Source organism: Anarhichas minor, unplaced genomic scaffold (assembly GCF_050575085.1).
Source record: "Anarhichas minor isolate MPS153535 unplaced genomic scaffold, ASM5057508v1 ptg000003l, whole genome shotgun sequence".
Taxonomy (NCBI): Eukaryota; Metazoa; Chordata; class Actinopteri; order Perciformes; family Anarhichadidae; genus Anarhichas; species Anarhichas minor.
The window spans coordinates 9,728,573-9,745,254 of NW_027466449.1; the positions used below are offsets into that span (position 1 = coordinate 9,728,573).

At 42.0% G+C, this 16,682-nt stretch overlaps 1 protein-coding gene across 3 annotated transcripts in view; it reads left to right on the plus strand.

Annotated features, from left to right (window-relative positions):
- The window catches only part of LOC142955482 (nucleolar protein 4-like), a 131,608-nt gene extending 114,934 nt beyond the window's left edge, over nucleotides 1-16,674 (plus strand). For 2 of the 3 annotated variants that reach the window (XM_076097015.1, XM_076097030.1), the window contains 6 exons: nucleotides 2,065-2,537; nucleotides 3,134-3,316; nucleotides 3,981-4,169; nucleotides 6,603-6,716; nucleotides 7,314-7,545; nucleotides 8,427-16,674. In XM_076097015.1, coding sequence (XP_075953130.1) covers nucleotides 2,065-2,537; nucleotides 3,134-3,316; nucleotides 3,981-4,169; nucleotides 6,603-6,716; nucleotides 7,314-7,545; nucleotides 8,427-8,674 — 1,439 coding nt within the window. In that variant the 3' untranslated portion in view covers nucleotides 8,675-16,674. The remainder of the gene's footprint in view (nucleotides 1-2,064; nucleotides 2,538-3,133; nucleotides 3,317-3,980; nucleotides 4,170-6,602; nucleotides 6,717-7,313; nucleotides 7,546-8,426) is intronic. The other variant, XM_076097022.1, reaches the window with a different exon arrangement.
- Nucleotides 16,675-16,682: the final 8 nt, after the last annotated feature.

The following is a 16,682-nucleotide window of genomic DNA, read 5'->3' on the forward strand; positions in this document are numbered from 1 at the left end:
CATATGTTCTTTGCTACAGTATTGCAATAGATTGAATCTTAACCCCTGTATCATGATGTGTATCGTATTTTTGCAAATATACAACCCTATTACTTATTGATGCGTAAGCAGTATCAACAATTTATTAATGTGATATTTCATGATATAGTCAAGGACCAATTTTCTGCATAACAAGTGCTTCTACTTGTGATAGTTAAATACACATTTTTGAATTGTTGTTTTGTTACTTTTACTTGAGTAAATGATGTGAATACTTCTTCCACCTGTGCCGACTCCCCAGATAGGGAACTACTGGCCTAGAATTTAAATATCGGAGGAGGAACTTGACTAACAAATTGTGCAGGAGGGACGAAGCTAACTGCACAGTCTAAGTTAGTTTTGTTCTGGTTGTAGCTTTGAATTGAAATGCATGCTCTCACACTGTCCATGGTAAAACAAAAATGGCATTAATAACGATGACGAGGTCAAGAGGATGTTACTGTGATTCAGATAAAGTGGGAGGAAGACGAGCTCGGTAATGATGATGACGATGAGGCGGTGGTGGTGTGTTGAGGTGGGGGAGGTGCGTCTGTCATAGTGCAGGGTGTTGACTGTGTTATTGTCTGGTCAGGCTGCAGACTGGATGGGTTTAATCAAATAAACAGACACTGCTCCACTCGACCCGTAACTATTGCCTCCACAGCAGCTGCATGCAGTCTCTCTCTCTCTAAGGACTCGCACTGCATTTCCCTCATAACACAAAAAAACACATCTCTGGTGCGTTGGAGGAACAACCCAAGCTGAACCAACCATTTGTTAGCCACAATGTTCTCTTGTACACCCTCATTGTAATTGCTGGTATCCGTGAAGGCGTAAGCAGTCCTTGGCTTTAGAATGCTTTAATAATTTGAGGACTCATTATTTTCCTCCCACCAACAGACGGAGATTATTTCCTCTTGTCAGACTCATTGCTGTCACAGCCCCACTGGCTACAGGAAGACAATAACTGTCCCCCAATTTCATTCCAGCTGTTAGAGAGATGTGTCTGTTATGAAGACATTTCCTATCTTACTGATGAATGATCCTTTTCATAATTCCCTTGCATGAAAAATACAGGGGTGTACACAATAACATGAACACTTAAGCAATGTCGAATAGAGTGTGTTGTGCACCTAATATCAATGTGAAGTCGGAGTCAAGTCAGTGGTGGTGTATGATGATTTATGAGTCTGTAGCTTGTGTTGTTGTCATAATGGAGGATTGCATTAGACTGTAGGTTAATTGTGTTTTTTGTCTCCCTTCTATTCAAATACAGCATAATGCGATCTAACAGTAAAGCATGGAGAAATAATATTTTTTTGAACCCTCGAACAAAAGCAGAGAAGTTTTTAAGAATGTCATTCACAGATGTGGCTGCTTCATGAAGGAAGCCTGCCATCTGCTGGGCCCTTTAAAATAGCCATGAAATTATAGTATGAATGTGTCTATTCAGGACACACGTACACGCATAACAGCGATCATATGGCATCATTATAGGTCTTTGAAATTAGTTTCTACATTTGCTGTGTATGTTGTCGTTCCATGCGCCAAATGCACTTACTGCAAAAAAACATACAAACATGATAATAGTAACATGATATACGTAATGCATGTAGCTTATTGTCTGTGTTAGATGTCAAAGCTAGAGTATTATCTTTTGACGTTTGATTATTATGTTCATGTAACATTAAGGTCATCCAGTTATTATGACCTATATCTGGCCTGAGGGAGAGCATAATTACAAGCTTGTTCGGGTGGCTCTATGCTTGTGGAAAGCCTGGAAAGCCCTAAATTTCCATGTTGACGGATTTACTTTCATGTGTAGATTTATGTGTGGCCTACACAGATGTTATAAATATGAGCTGCATATTTGTCCCTTCTTGTTGTCAGTGTCATTCTCTTATCACATCCCACTAAACACACGGCTCCAGCTGTGTGCTCATCAGCTGCTGGAAATAAACACCACAAATATGAAGCAACAACAGTTTAGCAACAGAAATACGTGTTTGTCAATCTGTGAAATTGAACCTCTCCCTCTCCTTTCAGAGGATTCCTCATCAGAGAGCGGCAGTGGAAATGGCCTGCCTTCCCTGACCCCTCCCTCCTCCGCTGTAACGGACGGCACCATAGTCGGGGAAACGGAGGTCATCAATGGGATCGGTGGCCCAGCCCCACTGGACTTCAGCACGCCTACTTCCTCCTCCTCCTCGTCCGAGGACCAGCAGCCGATGAACCTCAGTGACCCTCTCCCTCAGCGCCTTCCCCTGTCCACCTCACATCTGCCCGTCACTGTGTCGGCCGCGGCTGCAGCGCTGCTCGGAGCTCTGCATCCCAGTGCGCCCGAGGAGCTCCGCAGGAAGTACCCACTGGCTGCCAAACCTCCCCTGGTTCCACACCCTGCCCTGCCGCTGCCGCACACACACACACATAATGCACACACTCCCAACACACACTCCCAGTCCCACGCACACACTCCCGAGCTGCGATTGGACAGAGATGGCAGGGACTATGGGGGCAAGGTGAGACCACACAGCAGACATACACATACTGTACATACAGACTGTGCATACATATACACGTACAGGTGATTAGCTCTAATACTAAGGGATATTAAAATAATAATAATAATTAAAAATGATTGCAAAGCACTTCGAAGCATCATTCACAAGGTTGACATTAATATTCAAATTCAACATTTGAATGCTTGACAGCTTTTTTTTTTGCACGTCCATTTATTAAAGATTAGGCAACACTCACGTTTTTAGTGTTTTACTATTTGTAGAACTAGTGGTGGCTGTGTAGGATTGTTCCACCTCGTGTGATCCAAACATTTCCATTAGCTCCACAGCGTTAAGTCCAAAAGTCAACAGTAATGGAAAAAAAGGTATTATAGATAATTTCCAAAAAATCACAACATGTTTTTATTTAACAAAATATTCGGCTTCGATCCAAATTTGCTGGCGTTTAGTCTTTCAAAAACGTTCACTGAGGTGGAAGGTTTGCTCTTAAGCTTCTTAAAAACCTCAATAGAAGCTTTGAATGTAACAAAACAAAATAAGCTAGTTTACAGGGCATAGTGTCAAAGACTTAACTGATGGCTTATGTGTGTGTTCAGTCCCCACAGTACAGTTCGGGTGGCAGTTACGACAGCGTGAAGATGGACTTGGGTGCCGAGGACCTGACCACAGGGCGCCAGGGCGGCCCTGACGATGATGACGATGACCATGATGACCACGATGACAACGACAAGATCAACGACACAGAGGGAGTCGACCCAGAGAGACTAAAGGCCTTTAATGTGAGTCAGATACAGTGTGTTGGGTCTCACATGATGTCCCACTGGGATCAAGTAGGTGTCTCATTATAATCATAAAGAAAAAATATTGAAGACCTGACAATTCAGTGTCATTGAGCACACAGACAAATAAGACACTTAAAATACACATAACGTACAATAAGGCACAAATTCTTAATGTTTTGTATTATCAATTAACCAAATGACTTTGTGTAATGGGTGGTCAGAGCTCTAAAGCACTAATAACTTTATAAGGCTTTAATCTGTCAGAGCTGTGTTTTTGTCAGCTTCCCTGTGTACTTAAGTGGCCAAGACGACAATGAATGCAGCTTTAACACACATACACATATAAACTGTGGTAGCAGTGCCACAGTGTAGAAATACTCTATTACAAGTAAGTAATTTTGATTACTTTATATACTGCTATTCCCCCTTTATCTTATCTTATTTATCCTTTAACAATACATAATAATAATACATCATGTCTAAATAAGTGTTCTGGACGTTAGTATAAAATGGAAATATTCAGATAAAGTACAAGTACTTCAAAGTCATACTAAAGTTCAGTACTTTCCACCACTGCATATACTCGTACTTTAAGACGACAACTAAAAGCAAGGTATCCGCGGCTACGCTTTTCTCTAACAGCCGTGTTGACTTCCTGCAGATGTTTGTGCGTCTGTTCGTGGACGAGAACTTGGATCGGATGGTTCCCATCTCTAAACAGCCCAAGGAAAAGATCCAGGCCATCATCGAGTCCTGCAGCAGACAGTTCCCAGAATTCCAGGAACGCGCCCGCAAGCGCATCCGCACCTACCTCAAATCCTGCCGACGCATGAAGAAGAGCGGCATGGAGGTAATGAGCCTGTTAGTTTGTCCGTTAGCGGGGTGTCATCTCAATATTTTCTATTAGTAAAGAACAGCTGTGACTTCAGCATATTTTCACAATTGTTTTCCATGAAATGGAAAATACACGTTATAGTTCCCCAGAAATGTGTTGTTTGGTCTGACCAACAGTCCAAAACCCAAATTAATTCAGTTTTTGAATTATATAAAACAGGGAAAGACAATACATGTTGTACCAGAAGTGAAAAATTTAATATTTTCCAATAGTTGCAGCTCTATAACAAAGTAAGACATTTAAAGGACTGTAATAATCGTAAAATAAGAGTAGTTATTGCGGTAATAGTATCAATATTTTTATCAGTTGGCGCTAGTTTTTTAAACAGTCAACTAATTTAACGTTTCTAAGTTGCAGCGGTTGGAGAAATGTGTTACATTCAGTCCGTGCAGCTCTGCGATGCAGACCTGATACCTGCTCACAGAAAGCTTTTAGGCTGAACTCATTTAGTTACAAATAGAATTAAAGGGAATGAATGGCACTGTAAATAAATAAATATTAATATATAGCTTGTTGTGGTAGTGTGGGTTAGCACTATTGTATTATCAGATGAACTATGGACTGACAGTTCATAATTCAAACCTCTTCAATCTAACCACTGAGTAGACTGCAGAGGACATTGAACCAAACAAGTGGTTTTGCCCCTTACATGACTTTCATCAGTTTGACATTAGCTGCTGATTTGTCGAGTATATTTACCTTATAAAAGATGTCTGTCATCCCAAAGTGGTGGCCAACATCTATTTGTAGTTCATCTTTGACTACATGACTGATTATTCCTTTCAGTATCTATTGTCTCAGTAGTCAGAGTTAATTCAGTTAGCAGAATATCAAGTGACAAACTGACTTGCAGGGACAGATCTGTGCTGTCAATACGTTTCAGGAACCAGCAGGGTGTGTGCAGTGACACAGATGATTAGTACGCTGCAATCTTTACTAGTGATTGAAAAATAATAATCTCTTTGACAAAGACCCTCATGCTGTTTGCGAGGTCGAAATGGCTCAACTTGACACAGAATGTTCCTCAGTTAAATGCTGAGTATCTCAATCAACCAATATACTTCATGTAGAGGTTAAAGGTCTAACACTGTCTCCTCTTCTACTTGGAGCAATTAACTTAATACTATCTCAGTACATTTACTCAAGTACTGAACTTAAAGCTGGAGTGTGGAACTTTTGTCTCCCTCCTCTGGCAGTGAGGGTCATTACCATACGGGAGAGAATAGCATAATGGAGTATGGTGAAAGCGATAGCGGAAAATCCTAAGAAGCATCCAGGAAAAGTTTCTGGAGTGAATGCTCCAGATAAAAAAGAAACTTGGAAGGATTAATACTCAGAGGAGTGGCTTGTCACTGAAACGAGAATAGCTGGTCCACCTTAAAGGTCAGGCCACCTTAAGTGAGCCTGGACCGAAGATGACCGTGACTTCGGGGATACTAACCCTTTTAACGTTTCATATCTGCCCCCCCCCCCCCCCCCACACCCACCTCTGAAATTGTGTGACAGGCAACAATCACACTGACTATAAAGATGAGCCTTCATTGAAATGTCTTTGCTGCCCCCCAGTGGTGAAGCATCACGCTACACATGTATTTATACACAGTGCTGTCATCAGCGAGGTGTACTTCACTGTAAACTGTAAAGACACAATGTGCCTTTAGATATAATTTGCATTATGCTCTATAATCATAGTAAAAGATGCCCTCTGGTATATCATAGTTTTTATACATTGTATACCTCAGCATGTACCGGTACTAACTAAAACAATTTGTCTATCTAATGTAAAAATAGAAAACAACATGAAGCTCATTAGCTCTCTTATTACTCCGTTATCATTTCAGAAGGCAGAGCTCTTTGCGTGGCTGAAAGTAGTGATAATAATAATAATGATAGCTTTATTTATACAGCACGTTTTAAAACATTTTACATGGTTGAACCAGGAACAAAAATATTTTAGAACTGCAACAATAAAATCAAACAATATAGAAATAAAATAGAAATACGACGCCCAAAACGATACCGTGAAACGGATAAGATATTAAAATAAAATGGTGTGCTCGCATTAATATAAAGCTTTGATAAAGTAAACCTTTGCTGTTGAGAATTAAAAGTGGAAACTCTTTCAGATGTTTCTTACAGGTATTTTCTTCATGTAGTGTTCCTGCCATACACAAACAAACTGAAGATATTTGTTACGTGTGTCATGTACTGTTCAGTAGATAATCGCATTCATTCCCGTCTAATGTAATCGTTATTTAACGACAACATAAGAAGCACAGTCAGTATCCTCCTGTATGTAAATCCACTTGTATTAGTTGATGGCATAACCACCTGTCGCTCTAATTCACTCAATCATTTAATTCCATGATATCATTGTGTCGTCTGCAGACCCGTCCTACTCCACCTCACCTTACCTCAGCCATGGCTGAGAACATCCTGGCTGCCGCCTGCGAGAGCGAATCACGCAACGCCGCAAAGAGGATGCGCCTCGATGGCTATCATGTAAGTGTGTGTGTGTGTGTGTGTGTGTGTGTGTGTGTATAGCCTAATTCCTATGTGAAAAGGAAAAAAATATTACTTGATGTTTTGTATTTGACTAATTAAATCTACATAGAAGCCTCGCAGGCTCTGTTCTGTCCGACCAGTTCAGTAATGAGCTGTTGATTGAGAATCACTGTAATACTGAGAGAAGTGTGTCGTTACGCCTGCAGACCTGAGTTGTAGTTAAACAAACAGAGTTAATGATCAGTGGGTGAAGCCAAATAATTGCAGTTAATCTGGTTAAATGAGCATTGTTAGTATGTTACAAACTGCAAAACACAATCCAGCCACACTGACACATCTATGTGATCCAGTAGGTTATTAAGTTGGCCCCAACTCAACAGTTCCACTAAATTTCATGAAAATTGGGCCATTGGTTTTTCCGTAATCCTGCTGACGAACAGACAAACAAACGAACATGCGGATTTGCAATATTGTAATTCTTGTGCTGCCGGTTTCTTTTAGAAAAGTAGGGACATTACCCTGAGTTCTTTCCACCACCTGTATTTTAATACACCCAGCTTTCTGTACTCTAATCCCCCCCGTTCCCTCTTCCAGGATGATCAGATCTCTCTGGACAAGCCGTCCAGTGGTGGAGGAGGTCTGAGGGAGCCGGCGTCCCTGGCTCACTCCGCCTACTCCCTGGCCGCATCCGCCTTCTCCTCCCAGGACTCCCAGCTCTACATCAACGGGGCTGGCCTCAGCTATGGTTACCGTGGATACCCGGGCCTGGGCGCTGCCACGCAACACCCCGTTTCCCTGACGACCGGCGCCGCCGCCCAGAGCAACGGTGAGGATGGGACCGAGATACAGATGAAGAGGATCTTCCTGCAGACAGGGAGGAGATGGACAAGACGTCGTGGTTAGAAGGAAGCGGGCAGTGAGGAGGGAGAGTGATAGAGGGGTGATTTGGGGGAGCAGGCAGTGAGGAGGGAGAGTGATAGAGGGGTGATTTGGGGGAGCAGGCAGTGAGGAGGGAGAGTGATAGAGGGGTGATTTGGGGATGAATTAGGAGGAGAAGGAGCAGCAGATGTAGCAGCTAACGCACATACATGATACTGATGTATGTCGGCCTCGCTAAAGCTGGGGTAGGCAGTTTATTTTTGACTAATTGGGCAAAACGTCCATAATAACCTTTCAGCAAATTGTAATTCAAGTGTCTGAGAGAAAATTAGACTTCTGTATCTCCTCTTGGCCGTGTTTTGGTGTTTCAGAAAATCTAGTCTTTAACGGAGACTTTGGCCAATCAGATCAATGAAACTCCCCCCCCCCCCCCCCCCCCCATCTTTAAAGGTGCAATATATTGGATTCAGAGCATTAATATAACATCAAACAACTATTGTTTGTAAAGATATAGTGGATTAATGTCTACCTGAGCTGAGAAGTCGCTCTCTGTTTTAGTAATCCAGGCTTCTCTGTCTGCTCCTCAGTTTGTTCCTGCGACCTAATGAGTTGTAGATCTTGGTGAAATACATTTTCAGTTTAAAGAGTAACTGACTGATCTTTTGCTCCTTCGCCTCCTCTCCCTGTCTCCTTCTCTTCATTTCACCTTTTACGTATATATCCTTTCTCTCCTCCGTTCTTTTCTCCATTCATCAATCTCTTCCTCCTCTTCTTCATCAACCCCCCCTCCCCTCACCATTTCTCCCTCCTCTCTCCATCCACCTTCAGGCCCCACAGACCTCAGCATGAAATCTCTCTCCTCTGCCAACATCAGTAACTCCACCTCCTCAGCCTCCACCAACAACAGCCTGGGTGGGCGGGGCAGCGGGGGTGGAGGAGGGGGCGGGGCGTCGACCCAGCTCAGCCAACCGGAGATCACGGCCGTGCGTCAGCTGATTGCCGGCTACAGGGAGTCAGCCGCCTTCCTGCTGCGCTCGGCAGACGAGTTGGAGAACCTCATCCTGCAGCAGAACTGATTCAGGGGAAACGTGGGAGAACACACACACACGCACACACACACATTTTCCATTATGTTTGTTTTGTGTCCGTCTGCGCCCCCCGTCTCTCCTTAACAAAGCTGAGCCCCAGACCTCTTGTTTTTGCTGTTCCCTCCTTCAGAAACTGTCGCCACTTTTGATTTTCTAGAGGAAAAAAGTGGGAAACTGGGATAGAGGGACGGAGACCAATCCCACCCCGCCGTCCCCAAAACAATCCCCCACAACCTCAATCCATTAAAAAAGGAGCATATGGTCTCTGAAGGAATCGCTTCCTCTCCTCTCTGGAAGAACCTCACAATCAGCACTACACTCTGGGCGAAGGAGTGTGGAGGAGAGAAAGAGAGGAGGAGGAGGAGGATAAAAGAGGAGCGTAGCTTGGACGAAGAGTAAAGATGACTGCAAGGCTGTTGATTCTGCTGCTGTGGTTTCAGAAGAAAGAGACTTTGCCTCGTTGTGGATGGAGAAGTGACGTTTTTGAGTTTTGTTTGACGGGAGCCCCAGCCAACGCCAACGATCATAACAATTAAAATAATTAAAAATATTGACTCCCTGAATTAGTACTACTGAAGCTTATTGTTAAATGACCAGTGTTTTTGATTGTTTTTGGAGTCCAGTGTGCATTTTTTAGTTTTTTGTTTATTGTTGTTTTTGTTTTTTACTCTTCCCAAGTGACTGAAAGAAAGCAAAGCGGTTTGACTTCTCTTGACAGATGGCACTAAATACGGAGAAGACTTTGAGTCCGGTGGGCGACAGGATGGAAACTGGAAAAGAAAAAAAGTTGATGTTTTGTTTGAAAAAGTAAAAAAAGGAGGAGAGAAACTTTTTGTGCTCGCTTGTATATAAGCTCTCTTTGTCCTATAGCACTTTTTCCTCACCTGAAACCTCACCCTAAACCCCCCATCCTCCTCGCCCCTTTTACCCAGGGAGCAACTTGCTACTTATGCATCCAAGACGCCATGTGGACTACCAGGAAATACCTCAGATCAGACCTGCCAATTCCATTTTCAGTTCCTCACACATGCATACACGAACATATACGCGCACACACTCTGCAAATGAATGGTAACATTCCCACCAGAAGCCAGTATACTTCTACTTTACCACCTGATGTCTTCAAGGATTATATATTTTGGGGCGAGAATCAAACTATATTGCTCAAAAGACCTGCAATATCGAAATATGATGAAGCATTTCAAGAACTGATGTAAAGAAACACTGAAATCTTCAAACTTTTTGTTTTCATCTGTGCAGGTTCATTCGTGTGCTGCTGTAAATAATCAGTTCATCTTGAAAACTTGAGAAGAATCAGAGTTGACAGGAGTGTGTTACTCCGGGAGGCGACTTTATCCTTAAAGGGGAGGGGTGGGAGGGGTTTTCTTAAATGTAAGGGGGGTTAAATGTTGACCACTGGTGGCAGTTTGACCTCCTGCTTCTACTTTTTTTTTTTTTTACAAATGTAGATGTAACGCCAACGAAACCTCAGCATCATTCTGTTTATAACTCCTCACCTCCCTCTCTTCTTCTGCTTCTGCTTCTTCTTCTTCTCTCCATTGGACCTACTCTTCACCTCTTCTTCGTGGACCTAAACACTTCCTCCTCCCCTCCCTGGTCTGGTCCAGGTTTCAGAGGGAGAGGAGGACTGTTCTGTCTTACTGTGTGTGTCTGTTAAACTCTGAGATGGCCATTGTTATTATTATTATTGTTATTATGATTATAAAGATGAACTTTCATGTTGCTGCTGCTATATACAAAAACCGGACCTTCTGCCATAGACCTGAAACCTCAACAAAGCCGGGCGTTAGCTAGCCGCAGTGCCCCGGGAAAACCCGACCGACCTCCTGCGACCTCGACTGCAACTTGATCACAACAAAGCAAAAACAACACAAAGACTTACAGGAGGACTTAGTGAAAACACTCGACCTTCATCCGCTCACCGTCCTGTGTCTCTCAGACTGGTTGGTTGGTTTCTTTGCTTTTGCTTCATAGGGCTTGATTCATGTTGTTTTGTGACTTTCTAACTGTGAAAACTTGTTTCTTTCAGTTTCTTCCCATATTTTCACCCTGTGGAGGAAACAGGGAGGGACGTATTAGTGGAGCCTTGCACCTTCACTGTGGTACTCTATATCAGGCCAATACTTACACACTTAGACCACTCAACGGACAAAATAGTCCAGTTTGAAACACTGATTATTATTTTGATTCGGAAGGAAAGAGTGAGGAGATGGCACTGACTTTCTGCAGATACCTTATAAAGAGAAAGTAAATCCTTCGTCTTATGGCTTTCAGCTGTGTTGATATTACACCGTGTGAAGGTTGTTTTTGTTGTAAGTGAACGTTATAGTTATATGATATTCCAGTGAACCTGTTGACCTGCTTAGAGTTCAGCCACAGCCTCTTTGTTGAAGGAATAGTTTTACATTTTGGGAAACGTGCGTATTTGCTTTCTCGTCTAAGAGTTAGACGAGCGATTGATACCACCCTCTTACGTGAATGTTAAATTTGAAGCTTGAGAAAGCAGTCGATTAACTTAAATTAGGGAAAACGGCTAGCCTGTCTCTGTAGAAATATTTAGAAATTCCACCTATTAGCACCCATAAAGCTTACTGATTAACACCTTATTTCTCGTCTTTTTAATTAAATTTTAATACAAAAAAAAGTTGATTTACGGACGGTTATTTGCAGGACTACTTTTTTTAACTGTGAGGAGTGACTTCCTGGAGTCACTTTGAGGTTGTTGAAGCACATAACCCCCCCATAAAACTACAATGTGTTACCTTTAGGAATCAAACAAGCGATATATAATTTGTTAATAAGTGAGCGTTAAAGGTGCTGGTAGGCAGATTTTGTTACATTTGGACACAGCCAGGCTAGTTGTTTCCCCCTGTTTCCAGTCTGTATGGTAAGCTACGCTAACCATCTGCTGGCTATAGCTCTACGTACCGTTCTGACATGAGCGAGAAAACAATCTTCTCTCTGCAAAAAAGCAAAATGTAGAGCTATTTCTTTTTCTCCACCTGATAAGGAGCAACGCAACCACTCCTTAGTTCTGTCTCTTGGTGCAGTTGCTAACAAAAAAGCCAAATTGTCTGTTCTGGTTGATCCATTTAACACCTGTAGGACAGAACAGGAAAATGAACAAAGAGACAAACGTGACTTACATCCTTTTGAGGCATTGCCCTGTGCTCTGTGCTTCTACTGTGGTTTCTTCTCAGTTCGACTGTCATGTCACCGAGATTTGCTCCTTTTTTTGCACACTGAGTGAAACAACAGTCATCTGTGATTTGAAGGGGGGAGGTTCTCTGTGCATGTATGTATGCATGTTTGCCATCCCCAGCATCGCCCCCCCCCCCCCCCCCGACTTGCACTGCTGAAGTCAGATGAGAGCAGTGAAAGAGAAGTGGTGTGTGTGTGTTTTTTGCAATGCAGTTGATAATCATAGCATTCACTGGTGATGGTTTGTGTTGACGGTCAGACGGTCAAATCTGTATCACATGCACTGGATGACGAGCGCTGCCGGGCCACAGAGCGGAAGGACACGTGAACGCCTTTCACTAACGCAAAACCTCCGTCCAAACTTTCAATGATTTACATTTGCGTGCAATGTCAGAACCACCACGTCAATTTCAGATTAGTTTGAAATGTTTAAAATGTAAATTATTTAATTTATGTCAGATTAGATGTAGAATTTAAAGCGTTTTTTGTTTTGTACTTTTTCACAAAACTGGTATCTTTGTTTAAAGTGTACAGATCGCTAAATGACACGAGAGAAATATGCAAAAAGAAAAAAGACCCAACTAGAGGAGAAGGAGAGAAGTAAGCGAAAATTATGTCCACAACCTTTAACGAATGCTCCTAGAAGTGAAGTCACATTTAATAACAACAGTTCAAAATGTGTGACTTATTCGCCTTCTGATATAGAGGAAATCCCACAATCTAACATGTTGTGAGATTCACTGAGGTACAATCAATTTTTCCTCAAATTTCCGCCATTTTTTGAATAACGGAGGGCAGATTAAACATTTAGTTTGAGTGAGGTGCGATTGCCTTCTTTGACCCCAACATCAGACTGTGTTGATGACACCAGTGGCCCGTCCTTCTGTTCTCCTGAGTCATCCTTTCTGTGCTCACAGATACCGCCAGTGTTTTCATTATCGGGGAGATTCGGCACTTTTTGGACACCTGGATTGTCCAGACGTACTCAATTGGGCTCAGAAATGACTTTTTAAAGGGAAGTTGTTCCATATAGAGGTTGATCCACATGCTGCCTGAGGGACCTTTCAAAGTTGATTTCAGGTAGAATTTCAATCCCAACATTCTGACTCACAATTGGATTCAGTCTCAATTTATCCCCTTCAGAAATGTTTCCACTGCTGCTGCCATTCTGAAAACAAAATGTGTTTTAAACAAATGAAGGAGATCCTACCATCAGCTCAGCAGTCATAAGTTACCAAGTATAATACGTTGTATGTCACATTTTCAGCTGAAGTATAATATTCAACAAAACTTAACCCCAACAGTCCGTGTTAGTTGGTCAGGAGACGTTGTTATCCTTAAACTGTGTTTCTTGAACTGCAGCGTGGAACCTAAAATGAGTCCAAAAGTTCTAATGAAGTTGGAAAAAAGGTAGTTTCATTCTCTTTACTCTCCCTAACGTGACAAATTAGAGCAGTTTAAGAAGCTGTGTAAACAATGAAGAAGCTGTTCATCCACGTCCCGCCTCCTTAGAGTTTGATCATGCTACTGTGAGCTAAAACCTCCTCTTATTTTAAATAGGAAAAAGTAATTTTCACCAAACACAACTGAACCACTGAGATCGTCCCAAAATGAAAGTCGAAGTGCCCGAGTTGAATTCTTGGTCAGGTTGTAGCAAACACTGCTTCACTGATTCTACAGTAGTTGAAGTGATAATCAAGCAGTCACTGTGGGTGGCCGGGTGGGTCGGCATCTGGGACTTTTACCTCACAGGCTCCTAAGTGTCAAAGTTCTCCATCAGCCTTTGAAAAGACGTTCTTGAGGTTTTCTACGAGTACCAGTTCACTTCAAAGCCAGACAGCTGCAGAACAGCACCACAACAAACTATACAAAATAAAGATTTAAAATAAAAAAAGACAAATGACAATCTTTAGAAAGGTGTAATTTGCTCACTGTGTGATTTCCGTTCCCTCTGTCAGTCTGCTGTATCCAGCGGGACAGACGTATTAACCTTTAACCATAATCAGAGCGTTCATACTCAAAACTCCTCTTGTTTTAACGTCACTGGTATTATTATTATTATCAATGTTCTGATTCTTCTTAATATTATTTTATACATATATTTTGTAGTGCAAGTGCAGCGGTCTTTTATGAAAAGAGATTTTGTACAATATTCCAACCACTTCACTTCTGTTTGCCTATACTGCACATTCCAAACATGGATGTCAACCAACACGGGACCTGACCGCCATCACCACATTCAGCTATCAAGTCTTACTCTGCAACGGCTTTATCAAAGATTTAAGAATTCAAGCTGCATGTTCACCTCTGCTGTCCAACAACTGCACTCCTCAGTGAGCGTAATGTCCCTAATAGATTATGTTTACACTCCGACGTTGGTTTAGAGATTGCGACCCGTCATCGATCTTCCGTATAAAGGACAAAATCAGACTTCACGTGGATCCTCCAGCTGAGAAGAGAGCAAATGTCACCTTTCTTACAACAGCACTATGCTGTGATATGCTGTGATATTACGCTTCTGTAAAACCTGCAGCTTGTTGACTGTGGAGCTCGTAGTCTCCAGTGGAAAACAGTGCATGCTGAAGACAAGTTGAAGTCCTAACAACTGGCTTGTCTTTCCGAGTGGAGCCTTGAAATGAGGTTGTTTTAACTCAAAAACTACTGTGAGCTTTGCTGTAACTGAGCTCAGGAGTCCAACTTCCCCCAGTGCAAGAAGTGTTTGACTGGACTGCTACTTTATATTTTATTCATTCAACTGTTTCATTTTCTGAGATTCCTTCTTCCTACATGATGGAACTCTTGAAGGGAGGGGGAAATATGCTTATTCGCACATACTTGCCGAGCATTAGATGAGAAGAACAATAGTTGATCATCTCGTCTAAATTTCGTAGAAAGCAAATAAGCACATTTCTGAGAATGTCAAACTATTCTTTTAAAACAAATACAGCCTCAGTGTTCTCTATGGTAGCAACATCTTTTGGTTTCGTTTGCGATGACATAGTTGTGGATCATAGTTTCAGACTAATCCTGATGCAGCAGAGTTTTTAAAGCCATTGAGAAGAATCCGAAAGTGCTGCGGGGAAGCTTCTAGATTCAAACCTGAAACCATCCGATGAGCTGTGATGCCAGTCAGGTCCCTAAAGTTCACACTCAGTTCTTCAGCCAGTCTGCTCAGATGTAAAGCTCAACACACACATTGAAACAAGTGAGTGAAAGGAGGAAAAGTAATGGAACTTTTTTTATTTTTCTATCAGGGCAGGAAGTACAGCGCCTGTCAAAAACAGAAAATGTCTGTCTGGGCCGTTTTGTTTTACTGTTTTACTTTCTGTTCCTTTTCAGTGGTGCTTTAGCTTCCTTATTTTTTTAATTTTTGATAGATATTTGATTCCTTTCTTTTCTCTTTCTGTCTTCACCGGACTTTGTACTGGACTCTTGATTGTCTTGATTTCCTCTGCCGGGGCTTTGTACCTCCAGTAATACCAATGTGAAACCTGTATTCTCCTCATGATTTGACTCAGTGGAAGTGTGATGTTTACATGTACAGATTTTTGCGATTCTTTCTGGTTTTGTTTCTGTTTTGTTTCCTCTCATCCCCCCCCCCCCATCCCTGTTTTCAGTTAATCTGACTCGTACCTTACACACTGAAGGGAAATGGGACTGCGTCTAAACACAATTATCACCATTTAACACACAAGCCTATCACATGAGGGGACACGTTGACGTTTTGAATTTCAGTCGTCGCTTTTCTTCACCAGACTCGTGCTTAGATTTTGTTGTTTTTTAGCATCCTTTTAGAAATGCCTTGTCAGCATTCAGTTAACATTTGTGCTAAAGCTGCACCTATGTTTCATTGACAAATGCAACAGCTAGTTTGTGTGTGATTATCAGTTCACTGAGTGGCAACAGTGGAGAATTATATTTTTTGTGTGTTTTTGGCGAAGAAATGTCACACGGCTGAAATTGAAAAGCAAGCTTCCCCCATAAAGAAACCGATTGTTTGGGGGGGGGGGGGGGGGGGGGGTCGAGCTGTGTGTTTGTTTGGCTCAGTGGAGGATGACCTTTGACCTCTCAGCTGACTCCACAGCACACAAAATCACAGTGGGGCCACAATGACCCTCCGCTGGTGTGACCAGGATCCGGTGCAGATGATTCCTCAGTGAATGATAAGCCATTACAGACCCAGTGTGTCGGGTCTCTTAGTCTATTAGTATATTTAGCAAAACTTTAAACTGCAGATGACAAAACTCAACCTCAGGAAGAAAAGAAACAGGACATCACTTTTGTAAAAACACGTCCAACTGAAGGCCCATTTCCCTCTCTCTTTGATACCATATAAATTATATCAAGAATTCTTTTTATATTTATTGTGTTTATTATTATATATAACAGTGGATACCTTTTTTCCAGTACCTGTGGCTGAATATTTTGATTCTTTAGAAAAGTGTTGATAATATATGTGAAGCAACTTAAACGATCGCGGGAAAATAATTGATGAAAGAAATGTAGGGTTATTATTTTTGTTTGTTTACTCCGTTGGAGCGGTACAGGCGTGTTTGTTTAGCCCGACAACGAGAACATATCACTCCGGTCCATGACAAAGAAACCAATGATCGAAAAACTGAGCTTTCTTTTGTGTGATGTCACTGCTAAGGCTGAAATGTTTCTGGACTTGAAAAAAAATTGTGACCGTTTAGTTTTTTTTGTTTGTTTTCTCCCAAGCTGTATGTCACGAAGCTAAATATACTAATAAAACGGTGTGCTATCTATCTGACAG